Raw genomic sequence first — 18,476 nt, forward strand, 5'->3', positions numbered from 1 at the left:
TATGCCACAGATTCAGTCCGTAATAGGATCCTTTATATTAATTTACACCCAATGATAGAAGGACACCGGTGCGGTACCGCCTATGGAAGAAGTAACTGGATGTTACGAAACGCGTCTAGGACTCCTTGTTTAAGTGACTGCTGACTGCTGAATTGTCCAGACCGTCCCCCGGCATCTCCAGAGCACTTGGCACCTGCTACGAGCAAATCGTGGAAATTATATTCACACAGTGTCGGAGAGAACAGTGATCTTTGGAAGCCGGAGTAGCGAGGCGGCTGACTGCTGAAGTGGGTTGAGCAACAGTATTAGCCCCCTCGTGAGAACTGTCGGGCTGCCCGTACGGAAACCTTTCTTCACCCTGCTGCACGGACACAGAAGCTGTTTCACATATGCACCACACCGCTACAACGCACAGGTAACAGTTGTCCATTACACCGTGTAATTCCGGGGACGCTCGGGTCACACTTAAAGCTCCTCAAACTTGCAAACAGGTCCCGTATTACAAGCACAAGGGACAGAGTGAGCAAAGGTACCTGTGACTGTACTTATTTGTGGTGCACAGTTTCTGGATGAAAACACCGGTGTCCTTCTATCATTGGGTGTAAATTAATATAAAGGATCCTATTACGGACTGAATCTGTGGCATAATATATTGCCGGTCTGGACATTATTCTAATCAGCACACTTAATTTTACGAATGAGAATTATTAAATTATAATTGGTATGCAGTTGAGGGTGTTGTGACCACACCAGATCTTAATTATTTTAGAAATAAAATATACATCGATGTTTTTACATGGTTAGAGGTAAAACTATTCTGGACCTAGTTATTACCAATAATGTGGACATTATATAAAACACTAAAGTTGGGGAGACTTTGGGAAACAGTGACCACTATATGATCACATTCGACATCAGTATCAAGAAACAGCTATAAGGGAACAACTAAAACATTTAACCTTAGAAAAGCTAATTTCAATATGCTGAGACAGGCACTAAACGAGATTGATTGGGAAGTTTTGTTTCATGGTAAAGACACAACAGTAATGTGGGATGCTTTAAAAGGGTTGCTTGATAGAAATATTCACAAATTCATTCCCATGCTCATATTCACAAATTCATTCCCATGAGCAGTAAATGCAGGAGTACTAAAAACAAACCAATGTGGCTTAATAAGGAGGTCAAAGAAGCAATGGCTAAAAAGAAGCGTGCTTTCAAAACATTTAAATCTAATGGAGGGGAGGAGTCATTCCAGCATTACAAGGAATGCAATAAAAAATGCAAAAAAGTAATAATCGCAGCAAAAATTGTAAACAAAAAGCAAATCGCTAGAGAGAGTAATAGCAATCCTAAAAAGTTTTATAAATACATAAACAGTAAAAGGTTAAAGAAGGAGAACGTAGGCCCATTAAAAGATGAATTGGGAGCTTTAATAAACAATGATAAAATAAAAGCGGAAATACTGAACAATTTTTTTCCTCAGTATTCACCAGAGAGGATCAGTCGGAGAAAGTAGTGCATAAAGATAGTGAAGGTAATGACTCTTGGCTGGATACTTGTTGACCTCGACATCTTCGGACTATCAAACCGAATAAATTTGCACGGCAGGACGAAGATTCGGAGGATGATACTGAGGAAATGACGGTGGAGGAGGGGACTGCTCCCTCTAGCATCCAGAGGAGCAGCCCCTCTGGCACAGTTGGGACAAAAGATAGTGAGGTACCTAGTCAGATGGTGGTGGTAGGGGGACTCTATCATCAGGAAGGCAGATAGAGCAATCTGCTACCCGGACCATGATCGCCGTACAGTCTGTTGTCTCCCGGGTGCTCTAGTGCGGCACATCGCGGACCGGGTAGATAGATTGTTGGGAGGGGCTGGGAAAGACCCGGTGGTCTTTGTGCATGTTGGCACCAATGACAAAGTCAGCAGAAGGTGGGATGTCCTTAAAAAAAGACTATAGGGAATTAGGCAAGAAACTTAAGGCAACTTAAGGGTGGAGGGGTGTGCCTTTATGTAAAACCATTTTTAAAAACTGATATATGGGAGGATTTGCAGGAGGAGACTGTAGATACGGTCGAGATGCTATGGGGTAGAAATTGCATGTGGCTAAAAGGGAATAAAAAAGGTAGTATTAGGAGTATGCTACAGGCCGCCTGGTATTAATGTATCTAACGAGGAATTGTTACTGAAGCAAATTGAAAGAGCAGCAGGAGTAGGAGACATGGTAGTGATGGGAGATTTTAAATATCCAGAGAAAAACTGGAAAAACGATTCATGTGATACTGCTAGGGGTAATAGGTTCTTAAACACACTTAATGATAACTACTTAGTTCAACTAATTGAGGAACCCACCAGGTACAATGCAATCTTATACCTGGTATTAACAAATGTCAAAGTCGAAAAATATTGTAATGCATATGCCCTGTACTAACCCCATGCACATGCCTGCTGCGCGTGCACTCAATCCGCCGTGCGTGCACATATCCGCAATTTGCGTAGGATCGCTCCTGCGCGTGATATGGGTATTTACGACGGAGTTTGTGAGCGCGTAGAGGTTTATTAGAACATTACATATTTAACCCAAATAGTGTACATTTTAGATATAACTCCCTTGCACCACATCAGCGAGTATCAATAGTTTAAACAGTTCCAGGACTAAGGGATTCGCCGTTGCATGATAGGAAGGGTCAGATAAAGGTTGGAAGGCGATGTCTAGTATCCTATAATAAGGGGTGTGGTCTTTTATAAGAGAAAAAAGACAAAGGCAGCTATATATCTTTTCCAGGGCACACTTATGAAAAAATTAATTAATAAGATGATGAAATATGAGAAAATGAATACTTAACTTTTATGAGATATACTTAAAAAGAAAGGGAGAAGGCAAATATAGATGAATAATTTTTCAAAGCATAATTGCTACAATTTCGAGCGATAGGATTTAGATGAGCGAATTTATCTTTATTCCCTTAGTGGTCTAGAGATTTCCTTAATTGATAATTTTTTTAATTGGGAATAGGGTAACTCCGTTGGGTTCAGCTGTAGCCTGTCAGACTAGCACAATTGAAAAGGAAAGTAGAAATTAAATACCTGGATCTGCACAGAAAATCGGAAGGACACAAATGACTGGAGAATAAAATACCTACGGTACCTAGTATTCCCTGGTGGTCTCGCAACCGGGTACTGACCAGGCCCTGCAGTGTATGGCTTCCAAGATCAGACGAGATTGGGCATACTCAGTGCGGTTTGACCGTAGGTGGCTAAATCTCCAATCTGTGCAGTCAATTCCAGTGTGCGGATACTCATACACATTATTTTGAGCATATCATAAATGTCTGAATTATTGTTGGTACAAGAACAGAGCATTAAGCAACATTTGTGCTGATTGTTATACTAATGAGAGCAAAAGAAATCAGGCAGTGATGTAAGTACAATAGCTGAGTATGATAATATAACAGGGATTGATCCCCAATAATGCATAAAATTCAGTTCAATGAGAAACACACAGATTATATATAATTGTCTAACAGGGATTAATCCCCAATTCTGGGTGTATATGATTTAGCACACAAAATTCCAATAAACATTAGTTCCCAAAAGCAGATATCCTGTGGTTTTATCATATTTTAGCAAAATCACAAATTGAAGATACTTCAACAATCCTAAAGATATATATATATATATATATATATATATATATATATATATATATAGTAAACAACAAAGCAGGCGGCACTCCAAGTCTGTTTGAGATTCAAGTGTATTTCACACACAAGTGATTCGACGTTTCGGGGTCCAAGCGCCCCTTGACAAACATGAAGGTGGTCCTGGGCCCTGTAGATAGGAGGTGGAACAAGCAAAGGAAAGTTGTGTCCCTTCTTAAGGGGCAATGGTGGACATTGTGAATGGTGAAAGGAAGGTTTTTGTGGGCAAAGAGTGAGTTATGCCATATATACCAGAAGCATGGGTCTTCAGCCTATGGCCCTCATTCCGAGTTGTTCGCTCGCTAGCTGCTTTTAGCAGCTTTGCACACGCTAAGCCGCCACCCTCTGGGAGTGTATTTTAGCTTAGCAGAATTGCGAACGCAAGATTAGCAGATTTGCGTATAGAAATTTCTTTGCAGTTTCTGAGTAGCTCGAGACTTACTCCTACACTGCGATCAGTTCAGTCAGTTTCGTTCCTGGTTTGACATCACAAACACACCCAGCGTTCACCCAGACACTCCCCCGTTTCTTCAGACACTCCCGCGTTTTTCCCAGAAAAGCAAGCGTTTTTTCGCACACACCCATAAAACGTCCAGTTTCCGCCCAGAAACACCCACTTCCTGTCAATCACACTCCGATCACCAGAACGAAGAAATTTCTTCATAAAGCCGTGAGTAAAATACCAAACTTATTAGCAAATTTACTTGGCGCAGATGCACTGCGAACATTGCGCATGCGCATTAGCGACTAATCGCTCCGTTGCAAAAAAAAAATTACGAGCGAACAACTCGGAATGAGGGCCCATATGATGTGCCACCATTAATGTGGACACTGTCTTGTCCTACCAAGCTTGATTTATGTGCTTTGTAATTTTTTTAAGCAGGATAAAGGCTGAGTTTTTTATTTCTGCAGTAGACTAGAATAAGCCCAGACATTCCCACTTCCATTATACCACCTGAATGTGACGGTCAGTGACCACCGTGCCATCACTAACCTGTATGCTTACACGAAACAGAATGATGGTAAACTTACACGGTTTCTTTACATCTTCTGGGGTCCACTCCGAGATTAGACATTATGGTGTAATTACTCAGACGGGAATATAAAACAGAATAAAAAATAAAAGCTTTAATGCAATAATTAGATGCAGACAAAAGCTTTTATTATGAAATCATACAGGGGAGTATCCGCACCATATAGATGTAACATACAACAAACCACCGCAGATGGAACCCGGGTGACTCTAATGCACATGGTAATGTACAGGGTATATATGGACAGGATCTTGTATCAGAAAACACTCGACACTCCTGATCAAGATGAGTGTCTGCAACAAGTTAGGCAAACTAGAAGTGAAAACACGTTCCAATGGCCGCCATATTGTCGTGCAGCAATACAGATTGTGCAAACTGGTATTACACATTCACATTTACACAAAGCACAAGATACAAAATAAACAGCAGAAAAAAGACCTAAGCATTTGGGATGTATTATTTAGGAACTAAATATACAGACGGGTCCTCCGTTATCTTGGCTGGCTGAGGCGTTAGTCGCGATCAGGCATACGCAGCGTACCTGGGCGCAAGGAGGCGCGCCTAGTCGTAGGAAGGCACACAGAGCGTTTGGCGTTACCTTTGAGTGTAATACCTAAGATCATCCACCAGATGTCGCTTTTTTAAATCACCAATGCGCAAGCGTGTGGTCTCCATTAACATACAATACTGAACTACAGCGTAAGAACTACTTTACTGGTGCGTCTCATTACGCTACAGTATGTCATACAGTCTATAACAGTATATACAGTACAGGTGCAAATAGTACAGCATATACAGATGCAAACTAACGTGTTACAGGTACAGTATGGTCTATTGATGTTTGGGATATGTGAGCGTCCAAATCCCGTAGTATTAAGTATAATGGAGAGAAATAAAAGCTCATCCCTAAGTTCCTGGATGCCAAATCACTGTCCTTAGTATCTCTGTACAGTTTTTTCTATTAGAGTACTAATTAGAACGAACAGCTTATAATGTACAACACAGATTCTCTAACGCCGACGATCTACAGTACTGTTGCTCGAACAGTTAGTTGCGTCAGAATACACTAATTTATATTTACTGGTATGTCTATAGGTGGTCATTACCGCTGTGTATTTTAGATAGCGAATGAGTCACTCCTGCAGATTTACCCCGATTTGTGTGAAACCTGTGTGCACCCTTCCTTTGAATGTTTTACAATGGATTACACAGAAAAAAAATAATAATAAAGTTGATGTCACGGGAACACAAAAATAACCTGACATTTTGGGAATCGAACCCGGGACTCTCAGCGTGGCAGATGAGAGCCTTCATCGCTAGCCCACAACACTGCATGGAAGATTCTCAAGTTCATGTGTAAAAGTACTGCAAAGAGCGATTCCTTCCCATTGGTGTTTGTTTATGCCATTAGGGGACTCGGATGCTCATTTTGTGCACTTTACATACTGTAAAGTCAATTTGCTACATTATTCCTTTCACACATTAGGTGCGTCTGCATACACAAGTGTTCACACATTAGTTGCGTCTGCTTACACAAGTGTTTTAACATGTTAGTTTGCATCTGAATAAACTATTTTTTCTTTTTTACTCTGTCCGTCTGACCATTGGTCACCATCTGTGTGTACACTATGCAGTACAGGACTGTATATTAACATTACAGTTGTCACTGACCATTTGCCAGAGCTTGTACAGAAGATCAATCTGCTGCTATTCAAACTAAAGTACTGGATTAGTGAAGCATTAGCCACCCAGTGGTGGAGATGTGTATTGCATGCTGAATATCCAGTCATGCCTCATCGCGCCTGTCCATGATTAAACTCAGGAACCTAAGCTATTGCCTAGGTGTGACTAAACCTCCGTCTAGGTGCAGAAACAGTCAAGATAACGGAGGACCCATCTGTAAATACATTAATGAAAAACGTAACAGTCATCAGTCTGCTTGTGAAGGTCTCTAGTGTGGAGGCCTCTTGGACTATGCAAGGCAGTGAGTTCCATGGTCAGGGCTGCAAAACTAAAAGTTTGACCCTTAAATAAATTACAGGAGATTATTGGTACTGCTGGTAACAGTCCTTCATCTGTAGAAGCAAGCAAGCAGGGCAGTAAGGAGGCAGAAGCTGCTTCTAGTACCTTGGACCATGTAATGTGGGCTGGGAAGGTCAGTTAGCCAATTATAAAATAGATTTGTCATCTTACAGGCAGCCAGTGAAGGGAGTAGAGAATGGGTGTTATGTGGCAGGAACGGGCTGGTTAGGTAACAGCTTGGCTGCTGCATTCTGTACTAGCTGCAAGCTCTGTAATTCTTTTGCTGGGTGACCCAGGTAGATGGCATTGCAGTAGTCTACGAACATCTGAGGGAATCAAGTGCTTGATTCTGGCTATGGTCCACAGATGGAAGAATGAGTATTTGTATGTGGCAGATACCTGATGTCTGTGTCAGCCACATACCAGGACAACACAAAGATTCAGCACATGTTCAAACCAAACACCAAAGCATAAATCCAGATGGTTGGTAAAGCTGTAGTCTTGTCCTTTGCTGGTGAGCTTCTATTATGTTTCACAAAGACTGAATCACAGCCAACTGGCATCATCCACCCCTGGAGCTCAGCTAGACAACCATTTAGGATTGGTATTAGGTTCTCAGTACATGGAGCAAAAAGCAGGTCATCTGCATAGCAGTGGTAGACCAGGCCATGAGGTCTGATTATATCACCCAGTGGTAGCATGTACAGTCAGGTCCATAAATATTGGGACATTAACACAATGCTCATATTTTGTGCTCTATACACCACCACAATGGATTTGAAATGAAACAAACAAGATGTGCTTTAACTGCAGACTTTCCGCTTTAATTTGAGGGTATTTACATCCAAATCAGGTGAACGGTGTAGGAATTACAACGGTTTCTATATGTGCCTCCCACTTTTTAAGGGACCAAAAGTAATGGGACAATCGACTCAAAAGCTATTTCAAGGACAGGAGTGGGCTATTCCCTCATTATTTCATCATCAATTAAGCAGGTAAAAGGTCAGGAGTAGATTCCAGCTGTGACATTTGCATTTCTAATCTAATCCAAAGAGCTGCCACTATCAGTGAAGCAAGCCATCATTAGGCTAAACAATCAAAACAAACCCATTTTAGAGATAGCAAAAACATTAGGTGTGGCCAAATTAACTGTTTGGAACATTCTTAAGAAAGAACACACCGGAGAGCTCAGCAACACCAAAGGGATCCGGAAGACCACGGAAAACTGTGGTGGATGACAGAAGAATTATTTCCCTGGTGAAGAAAAACACCATCACAACAGTTGCCCAGATCAAGAGCACTCTCCAGAAGATAGGTCTATATGTGTCAAAGTCAACAATCAAGAGAAGACTTCACAAGAGTGAATATAGAAGGTTCACCACAAGATGTAAACCATTGGTGAGCCACAAAAACAGGAAGACCAGATTAGAGTTTGCAAACAACATCTAAAAAAGCCTTTACAGTTCTGGAACAACATCCTATGGACAGATGAGACAAAGATCAACTTGTACCAGAGTGATGGGAAGAGAAGAGTTTGGAGAAGGAAAGGAACTGCTCATGATCCAAAACATACCACCTCATCAGTGAAGCATGGTGGCGGTAGTGTCATTGCGTGGGCATGTATGGATGCCAATGGAACTGGTTCCCTTGTATTTATTGATAATGTGACTGCTGACAAAAGCAGCAGGATGAATTCTGAAGTGTTTCGGGCAATATTATCTGCTCATATTCAGTCAAATGCTTCAGAACTCATTGGAAGGCGCTTCACAGTGCAGATGGACAATGACCCGAAGCATACTGCAAAAGCAACCAAAGTATTTTTTAAGGAAAATAAGTGGAATGTTATGCAATGGCCAATTCAATCACCTGACCTGAATCCGATTGAGCATGCATTTCACTTGATGAAGACAAAACTGAAGGGAAAATGCCCCAAGAACAAGTAGGAACTGAAGACATTTGCAGTAGAGGCCTGGCAGAGCATCACCAGGGATGAAACCCAGCATCTGGTGATGTCTATGCGTTCCAGACTTCAGGCTGTAACTGACAAAAGGATTTGCAACAAAGTATTAAAAAGTAAAAGTTTGATTTAGGATTGTTTAGTCTGTACCATTACTTTTGGTCCCTTAAAAAGTGGGAGGCACATATAAAAACCGTTTTTAATTCCTACACCGTTCACTTGATTTAGATGTAAATACTCTCAAATTAAAGCGGAAAGTCTGCATTTAAAGCACATCTTGTTTGTTTCATTTCAAATCCATTGTGGTGGTGTATAGAGCCCAAAATATGAGAATTGTGTCGATGTCCCAATATATATGGACCAGACTGTATATTGCATAAAGCATAGGAGATAGGATTGACCCTTGAGGAACATTGCATGGCAGTGATAATTATACTCCAGAAGATTTAAATGGTTCCGTACTTGGGTAATGTCTAATATGTTCAACAAGAGCGGATTTATTTCTCTCACAGCATGAAAATGGCTTCTCACCTGTGTGACTCCTCTGATGTGTAACAAGATCTGATTTCTGTCTAAAACATTTCCCACACTCAGAACAGGAATACGGCCTCTCACCTGTGTGACTTCTCTGATGTGTAACAAGAGATGATTTCTGTGTAAAACATTTCCCACACTCAGAACAGGAATATGGCTTCTCACCTGTGTGACTTCTCTGATGTTTAACAAGATTTGATTTAGATAAAAAACATTTCCCACACTCAGAACAGGAATACGGCTTCTCACCTGTGTGACTTCTCTGATGTATAACAAGACCTGATTTCCGTGCAAAACATTTCCTACACTCAGAACAGGAATACGGTTTCTCACCTGTGTGACTTCTCTGATGTTTAACAAGATATGATTTAGATAAAAAACATTTCCTACACTCAGAACAGGAATACGGTTTCTCACCTGTGTGACTTCTCTGATGTTTAATAAGATTTGATTTCGATGCAAAACATTTCCCACACTCAGAGCAGGAATACGGCTTCTCACCTGTGTGACTTCTCTTATGTGTAACAAGATCTGATTTCTGTGTAAAACATTTCCCACACTCAGAACAGGAATATGGCCTCTCACCTGTGTGACTTCTCTGATGTGTAACAAGGGCTGATTTCTTTGTGAAACATTTCCCACACTCAGAACAGGAATATGGCTTCTCATCTGTGTGACTACTCTGATGTGTAACAAGATATGATTTCGATGCAAAACATTTTCCACACTCAGAACAGGAATACGGCTTCTCACCTGTGTGACTTTTCTGATGTGTAACAAGAGCTGATTTCTGTGCAAAACATTTCCTACACTCAGAACAGGAATACGGTTTCTCACCTGTGTGACTTCTCTGATGTTTAATAAGATTTGATTTCGATGCAAAACATTTCCCACACTCAGAACAGGAATACGGCCTCTCACCTGTGTGACTTCTCTGATGTGTAACAAGAGATGATTTCTGTGTAAAACATTTCCCACACTCAGAACAGGAATGCGGCTTCTCACCTGTGTGACTTCTCATATGTGTAACAAGATTTGATTTATATGTAAAACATTTCTCACACTCAGAATATGGAAATGGCCTCTCACCTGCCTTAGCTGGCTGATGAGTAATAAGGTTTGTGTTCTGTGTAAAACATTTGGTATCTATAGACCAGGGAAACACTGTATCTACTCTCAAAGCTGTAACAGATGCACCAATATCAGAGTGATCAGGAGAACATTTCCCAGGATCAGGGGGATCAGTTGATAGAGCTGGATATATAATTGGGGTAATGGGGTTAAATGCTGGAGAATCCTGTCTACTGTCATCTTTTATGTCACAATCCGGGGATAACAATAGATGTCCTTCTGAGATATTCCTGCTTGTGTGTCCATCTGCTGGAAATAAAATACATTAATATATAAAATGAGCAGACAAGACACAGGGTGTTACAGGATACAATATATAATTCTATAACTGACATTTTTTTTTTACCTGTAATCATTGCTTTTATGTTTATTAAAAAAACAAAAAAGATAGGATGTTTAGACTGGAGCTTGATCAACACTGAACGCTCATGTGGGATAACTAGAGGTAACACGGACATTCATGTGGGATTACTAGAGGTGACATGGGCGCTCATGTGGAATTACTAGAGGTGACAAGGGTGCTCATATGGGATTACTAGAGGTGACATTGGCGCTCATGGGGGATTATTAGAGGTGACACGGACGATCATGTGGGATTACTAGAGGTGACACGGACGCTCATGTGGGATTACTAGAGGTGACATAGCGCTCATGTGGGATTACAAGAGGTGACTCGGACGCTCATGTGGGATTACTAGAGGTGACACGGATGCTCATGTGGGATTACTAGAGGTGACACGGACGCTCATATGGGATTACTAGAGGTGACATGGACGCTCATGTGGGATTACTAGAGGTGACACAGACACTCATGTGGGATTATTAGAGGTGACATGGACGCTCATGTGGGATTACTAGAGGTGACACTGATGCTCATGTGGGATTACGAGAGGTGACACGGACGCTCATGTGGAATTACTAGAGGTGACACGGACGCTCACGTGGGATTACTAGAGGTTACATGGACGCTCACGTGGGATTACTAGAGGTGACAGGGACGTTCATGTGGGATTACTAGAGGTGACATGGACGCTCATGTGGGATTACTAGAGGTGACATGGACGCTCATGTGGGATTACTAGAGGTGACGTGGACGCTCATGTGAGATTACTAGAGGTGACATCAGACACTCATGTGGGATTACTAGAGGTGACATGGACGCTCATGTGGGATTACTAGAGGTGACACGGATGCTCATGGGGGATTACTAGAGGTGACATGGACGCTCATGTGGGATTACTAGAGGTGACATGGACGCTCATGTGGGATTACTAGAGGTGACATGGGCTTTGCAATAATGAATCATTAAAACACCAAAGAAGAGAAAGTGCTGTCCTGTTCGGCGCACTGATAAATAATATATAACCTTTATTAAGTACAGTAAAGTATGTAAACTAAATTGTTGAAATATTAAACACAAAGTTAAGTGTATAGAGAGCTGAATAAAGTAATAAAAAACCATTGGATTTTAATTGGGTGTTAATAGATACAATGCAGGTAATCTGGGGGGGGGGCTGCAGGTTTAAATGCATTGGTCAATACGTGAACTAAATCTCCACTGTTTATTATTGTTAGTTAATATAGTGAGTGCAGAGCCCCAGGGATTTTATTTAAACAATGTGGTCACATACTGTGTTGCACCCCAAATCTAGGAACGGTGAGTGCTGTGGATTAGTATATTATATCTATGTCACTGGGCCTCTGCACTCACTATAACCACTAACAATAATAAACAGTGGAGATTTAGTTCACGTATTGACCAATGCATTTAAGCCTGCAGCCCCCAACAAGAGACCCCACTATACTGCAAGTCCTACTCTACTGCTCAAAATAATTACCATAAAAACAGCTATCACATTAGTGTTGCACTTTAGGTATGCTGCTACCTGGTCTAAAGCTCACAGCAATTTAGCTTATATACAGTTGTGCTCATAAGTTTACATACCCTAGCAGAATTAGTGATTTTCTGGCCATTTGTCAGAGAATATGAATGATAACTCACAAACTTTTCTTTCACCCATGGTTAGTGGTTGGGTGAAGCCATTTATTGTCAAACAACTGTGTTTACTCTTTTTAAATCGTAATGACAACAGAAACTACCCAAATGACCCTGATCAAAAGTTTACAAAAATTTTTGGCCTGATAACATGCAACCAAGTTGACACAAACGGGTTTGAATGGCTACTAAAGGTAACCATCCTCACCTGTGATCTGTTTGCTTGTTATCAGTGTGTTCATATAAAAGGTCAGTGTGCTTCTGGACTCCTGAAAAACCCTTGCATCTTTCATCCAGTGCTGCACTGACGTGTCTGGATTCTGAGTCATGGGGAAAGCAAAAGAATTGTCAAAGGATATGCAGTAAAAAGGTATTTGAACTGTATAAAACAGGAAAGAGATATAAAAAGATATTGTGGCCGGAGGGACCCCAGCCACGAGGGAAATGGCCGCCTGCAGCACTGAAGGGGTTAACCCCTAGTGCCCGACGCCATTTTTACAGACAATGGGCGCTTGGCGCCAGATTTGAAAATGTATGGGGCGCTAGGCGCCGTGTTGTATTAAATGTTTAAATTGTATTTTAAGATGTGCCGTGGTCCCAGACCTCTCCGGAGACCACGGCAGGGAGGACAGCCCCCCTGCGCGCTCAGCAGTGTGTGCGCGCCGGGGGAGAGAAGGCAGCCGCTGACCGGCGGAGTCCGGGAGCTCCGCTCCCGGCAGCGGTCGGTGAAGCCCTGGGCGCACTGGGGTGTGCGCGCCGGGGAGAAGGGTGAGCGCTGCGGCTGGGAGCTCGGCTCCCGCTTCAGTGCTCTCTGTGAGAGCCGCCGCTGGGGGCTGGGAGCTCTGCTCCCGGCGCCTCAGCCCAGCACGGGTGGCCAGCCGCAGCCGCCGGGACGGACGTCCCGGGCTGCTGGGCGGCGAGGGGGGTGTGCCACAGCCCGCCTCCCCGCCGGACACTGCGGCGAGGCACCATGGATCCAGCGCCGCATACAGGGGACCGGGCTAGCCGGCTCCCTGCGCAGCGAGGCTACCAGACAGGCGCCGCTCATGGGGGACCGGGCTAGCCGGCTCCCTAGCGGCGTGGGTGCAATTAGGCTGCTGAGCAGGCTGATGAGCGCTGGGGTCCGGGAGCTACGCTCCCGGCGCCTCAGCGCTACAACAGAGCCAGAGTCACGGCGGCCGGGACAAGTGTCCCGGGCCGCCGGGCTTCAGTACAGGGGGGTGCACCGCTGCGTGCGGCGGGGCCACAAAAGTAGTGCCACACTGGGGGGACAGGGAGAGCCAGCTCCCTGGACCCCAGTGGCAGGCAGACAGGCTGGAGGGTGGGGGAAGCCAGCCCCATACCTCCAGCACGCAGAGAGCCCTAGCAGCCAGGCTGCAGGGCTAGTACACAGTATTCCACAAACCAGACAGTGTGTTGTAAGGCACTGCAGTGCCTAGGTACGTGGAGCCTGTGCAGGCTCAGAGTGTATTTAAATGTATAACATGTACAGGGTGATTTAAATGTGATGTATTTAAAGGTAAATTGCACTTACTTGGTTGTGTGTCCCAGGAGGGGGGAATCCATAGCTGTGCAGGCTGATGGATTCTCCCAGACCTTTTCCCCAAAAACAGAATGCTTTCCCATCCAGCCTCACATTTCCAAGGGGCACAGGGAGAAAGAGAAGCAGCTCAGCTAGGAAACAGGCTGAGTGGTTTCTTGGAGCTCCATGGAGATCACCCGTAGTGCCAAGAAACCTGGACCGGGGAGCCAGGCTGCCCAGCTCTGGAGCCCAAATCCAGGCTGCAGGCAGTGAGAGGGGTCCCGGGCAGGTTTCCGGAAGTCAGATTTAGGAGGGAAAACTTCCCCCCAGCCAGACTGGACGGCACCGGGGAGTATCCTGATTCTCCAAGGTGGGAGAGTCAAAGGAGACCGACCATTCCCCACTGTCCATAGGGAACAATGTAAAGCTGTGCATGAGACCAAAGCATGCACAGCTCATGGGTAAACATTGATTGGTTGTGCACCACAGGGCGGGCTTACCCCCTGTGGTAAGGGGTCTTGGAGAGGGATAAAAGAAGGGCAGTTGGCCCATAGGAGTGTATTGTAACATCTTCTTCTGCTGAAAACATCTGATTGTATGCTGTTGCCCCTAGCAATAGGGAGGAGCCTTTTTAAAGGTTATTTGAGCAATAAACATCTTTGCCTCAAGAAGACTGCTTCATCTTGTGACCTACAGGGTTAGGCCAAACCTAGCCGCGTTCTCTGGCTGTCCAGGGAAGCACCTGACGTCTCCAAGCTCCGCCTTCCGCCAGCTACCGGTAGAGGCCTAGCAAGTGGCTAGTGGGGATTCGTCAACACCACACAGGTGTGGTAAGGCAGTGCGTCGGCACATACAGAGCAGAACCGTGGTTCCAAACGCCACGACAGTTTAGGAGTTTGGTGGTGGCAGCGAGAACCCACCCACAGCGCAGTGGGTGGAGTCAGTAGCAGGCGGTTACTGACGGTAAGCGGAATCCCCTATATGGTCAGGCCTCGTGCGGCTTGACCTTCCATTCTGTGCGCAGTCGACGGGACGCGGCAAGCGGCGAGTGCTTCCGTACGGTACCGTCCTGTCACATAAATTGGTGGCATAGTGGTGGGATAATCCCAGGCGGCTTTTCATCACCCGATTGGAGAAGCCGAGTTACTCAGGAGAGGAGTAACTGCAGCGCAGGAGAACGCACAAGATGGCGGAATTCAGCGGAATGTCCAAGGAGGATCTGGAGATCGTATGCCAGGGGAAGGGTGTGGATATCCCTTCCAACGCGTCCAGGAGCGTCATGCAGGCGGCGCTCAGGAGCTGGGAGGAGTTTCATCGGGCGGAGGTGGAAAGCACTGACGGCATCAGCATCGCAGAGGACGGCCCACCAGTGGACCTTCGTACAGAACCGGTGAGAACCACAAGCCCCGCCCTCTCTCACAGCAGCAATGTTTCCCAGCAATCCCTAGCAGGGCCAGGATCCCAACGTCCCAAGGGGGGCGGCCCGGATACCCTAGCAGATCGGCTAGCGGAATTGGGGGAAAGGGCAACGGAGCAAGAGCGCTTGATCATCATCCAGATGTGGCGTGATGAGCGGGCACCACAGGCCGTGGTACCCCGGGATCCGTTGTCAGCTGTTGTGCACAGTTCAGGACGAGTTCAGTTTGCCAAGTTTGCAGACAGTGATGGGGACATTGATGGACATTTACAAGTTTTTGAAAGGACTTGCAAACTACACGATCTACCCAAGTCGGAGTGGGTGAGACACCTTGTGCCCACTCTGCATGGAGAGGCCTTGGAGGCCTATCGAGGAGTGGCGACGGAGGACTGTGGGAACTACGACGAAGTCGCGAAGGCCCTCCTCCAGCGATTCTTCATCACTCCAGAGTCTTACAGGAAGAAGTTCAGAGACTTGCCCAAGAATCCTAGCAGCACCCATGAGCATTTCGCCACCCAGCTGTGGCAGTACGTGGTGAAGTGGGTGAAGGATTCGGAAGCCACTACATGGGACGCACTGATCGACCTGATCTGCAGGGAGCAGTTCTACCGCAGGTGCGCCCAAGAAGTGAAGGAGTGGGTGCTAGATCGGGAGCCACCCAGCTTAAAGATGGCTGCCCAGTTAGCAGACAAGTATGTGGCAATTCGGCCACGGGGGCAGAAGCGCCCCGCCAGCAGCCAGCTCCAACAGACTGTACCACCAAGGGGACCCCCCTCTTCAGCTCATCACCCCCAAAGACAAGCATCTTCCAACCCGGGTGCTCTTAGCCAGCAACCGCACCGCAGCGTCCCTGCAACTGATCAGAGATCATCGGTGCCACGACTGGAGAAGAAGTGCTACGGCTGTGGGAAAATCGGACATCTGAGGATGAACTGTCCTGCATCCCAAGCACCCCAGACTCGTGCCCCAAATCCGAGTGCTGGAGCCCGGATCGCTTGTTTGTCGAGAGGAGATGGGCCTACAGAGACTGTTCCCCATCCAGTCAGTCCGATGGAGTGTGGCGAGAGACAGGTGCACTCTGCGGAGTCACCTGCATGGCCAAACAGCCCCTACACAACATGTGGAGGCACCTGCAGCCAGTCCACGTTGGACCCATGCAGGGAGAAGGCCTCAATAACTGTGGTGAGCCCCCACCTTATAGATCCTGCTGCAGTATTGCAGGGTCGCACTGCCACGGTCACCCTGGCAGAAGGAACAGAAAAAGCGGTTCCCATGGCAAGAGTCTACCTGGACTGGGGAGCTGGACCAGAGTTGCGAGAAGTTGCCGTCATGGATGGTCTCCCAACTGATGTGGTCCTAGGAAATGATCTGGGTGGTGGGATCGTCACTACGTTTGTTGGTGCCATTCCCCGGAGTCAAGTTCCAAACCCACCGTTGACATCAGCTACTCCAGCACAGCCCAGCCCAGAGGAAAATACTACAGCTGCTAGACAACTGCCAGCACAGCCAACCACAGCATCAACCAGCCCAGAGGAAAAGATTACAGCGGCTAGATCAGCACATCGACCCCGCATGCCTTTTGCCTCTGGTATGCCCACGTCCCCTAGCAACGCAGAGGATGTCGGTTCCAGCTCGTTTGATCCTGTGGGGGTGCCCAATGATGCTCCTGACCCAAATGGTTTGCCAACTCCGGCGGTGAGTATGAGAAACCACACTGACTTTTCCATGACTGACCCCTACCAGACTGACCCTAGTAGTCCCCACCTAGATCCCCCTGTAGAGTGTCCCAATTTAGGAGAGATTGAGGGCCACAGGCAGGAGTTTAGGGAGGCTCAACTCTCTGACCCATCCCCGAAAGGCATGAGGCGCCACTCTGGCAGCGGCCTTGACAGGGTTGGGGCGGGGAGGTTGACCTGGCGGCAAGGGTTAAGGTACAGGGTAGCCCGGAAAGTGGGAGGGGATAGACCAGATAGGGAATGTGTCCAACTGGTCCCCTCAGGGAACTTTCCTGCGCAACCGGTGTCGGTTGCCAGTGAAACCCCTTTGGACAGTAACCCGGAGACAGACCGTACCCTGAAGTGCCAGACACAGAGCTTACCCTGGTCTGGAATGTCGGATGACGCCCAGACCAACTGTAAGGCTGGTGCCATGCGTTGGCAGCCGGGGCACTCCAGCGGTTGTGTTGTCTCTGGGCCTCTGCCCATAGGAGAACCCTTGCAGCAAGTTGCTGTGGACATAGTAGGACCCCTGCCTGTGCACAGTAGATCGGGGAAGACACGCAGCCTCCCTGTATTGGATGCCACACAGGATCCAGAGGCTGGTGGTCTGGCCGCCATCACTGTGGCACAGGTAGCGGATGAGGAGGGAAGAGTAGGCCTAGGTGACAGGGTAGATTTCCCGAGTCATAGGTCGACAGAAGAGGATTGGAGGGCAGGTCTGACAGTTAGGGCAGACAGTTGCTAGATAGGTATGACGAAGGTGCAGTGCCTGGGGCACCATGTGGAAGGAGACAGGGGTAGGCCCAACCCAGAGGGGGTGGAGGCAACCAGAGGCTGTCCCCGACCCACATCACCCAGACCGGTACTGACCTTAGAACCTGTAAGGCCCTACGGACATGTTGTCATTGACTTTAGTCCTGTAGTGAACCCCTTGACAGAGATGGCTAGGAAGGGCATTCCCAAGTCAGTGGACTTTGCACCTGCTTGCGAGTTGGCATTCCAGTCATTGAAGGAGGCTCGGGTACCCGCTCCAGTGCTGACGGCGCACATTCTTGACCAGGACTGTGTGTTACGAACTATTGCGCCACTGCACGGACTGGGAGCAGTACCGAGCCAGAAAGAGCCATATGGTCAGGAGCACCCTGTGGCCTGTTTGCGCAGAAAACTGCTATGGTGGGAGGTGGGGTATGCCACAATTGGGACACCTTGGGTGGCACTTGTTTGTAACCGGCCCCCCACCGTGGTGACTTACCACCTACCTGTTAGATGGCTGCAACCTAACTTGGGGAAATTTGACAGACTTTTGTGGTGGAGCCTTGAACTTGGACTTCAGGTGGACTATTTGAACATTGTGCACCCACAAAGAGAGGCCCACTACACTATGGATGAACTGTCTAGGCCAGAGCCTACACCCCCCAGGTAGCGTCCCCTTCACCCCAACGGA

At 46.4% G+C, this 18,476-nt stretch overlaps 2 protein-coding genes and 1 pseudogene across 4 annotated transcripts in view; 1 reads left to right on the top strand and 2 right to left on the bottom strand.

The window, feature by feature from the left end:
- LOC134983676 (zinc finger protein 585A-like) overlaps nucleotides 1–18,476 on the bottom strand; it is a 158,550-nt gene that overhangs the window by 106,396 nt on the left and 33,678 nt on the right. The window contains exon 6 of the mRNA XM_063949342.1: nucleotides 9,239–10,628. Coding sequence (XP_063805412.1) covers nucleotides 9,239–10,628 — 1,390 coding nt within the window. The remainder of the gene's footprint in view (nucleotides 1–9,238; nucleotides 10,629–18,476) is intronic.
- LOC134983674 (zinc finger protein 271-like) overlaps nucleotides 1–18,476 on the top strand; it is a 172,106-nt gene that overhangs the window by 76,842 nt on the left and 76,788 nt on the right. The gene's annotated exons all lie outside the window — the stretch shown is intronic.
- LOC134983684 (5S ribosomal RNA) lies at nucleotides 3,137–3,255 on the bottom strand (annotated as a pseudogene).

This window comes from Pseudophryne corroboree, assembly GCF_028390025.1.
Source record: "Pseudophryne corroboree isolate aPseCor3 chromosome 3 unlocalized genomic scaffold, aPseCor3.hap2 SUPER_3_unloc_20, whole genome shotgun sequence".
NCBI classification, from domain to species: domain Eukaryota; kingdom Metazoa; phylum Chordata; class Amphibia; order Anura; family Myobatrachidae; genus Pseudophryne; species Pseudophryne corroboree.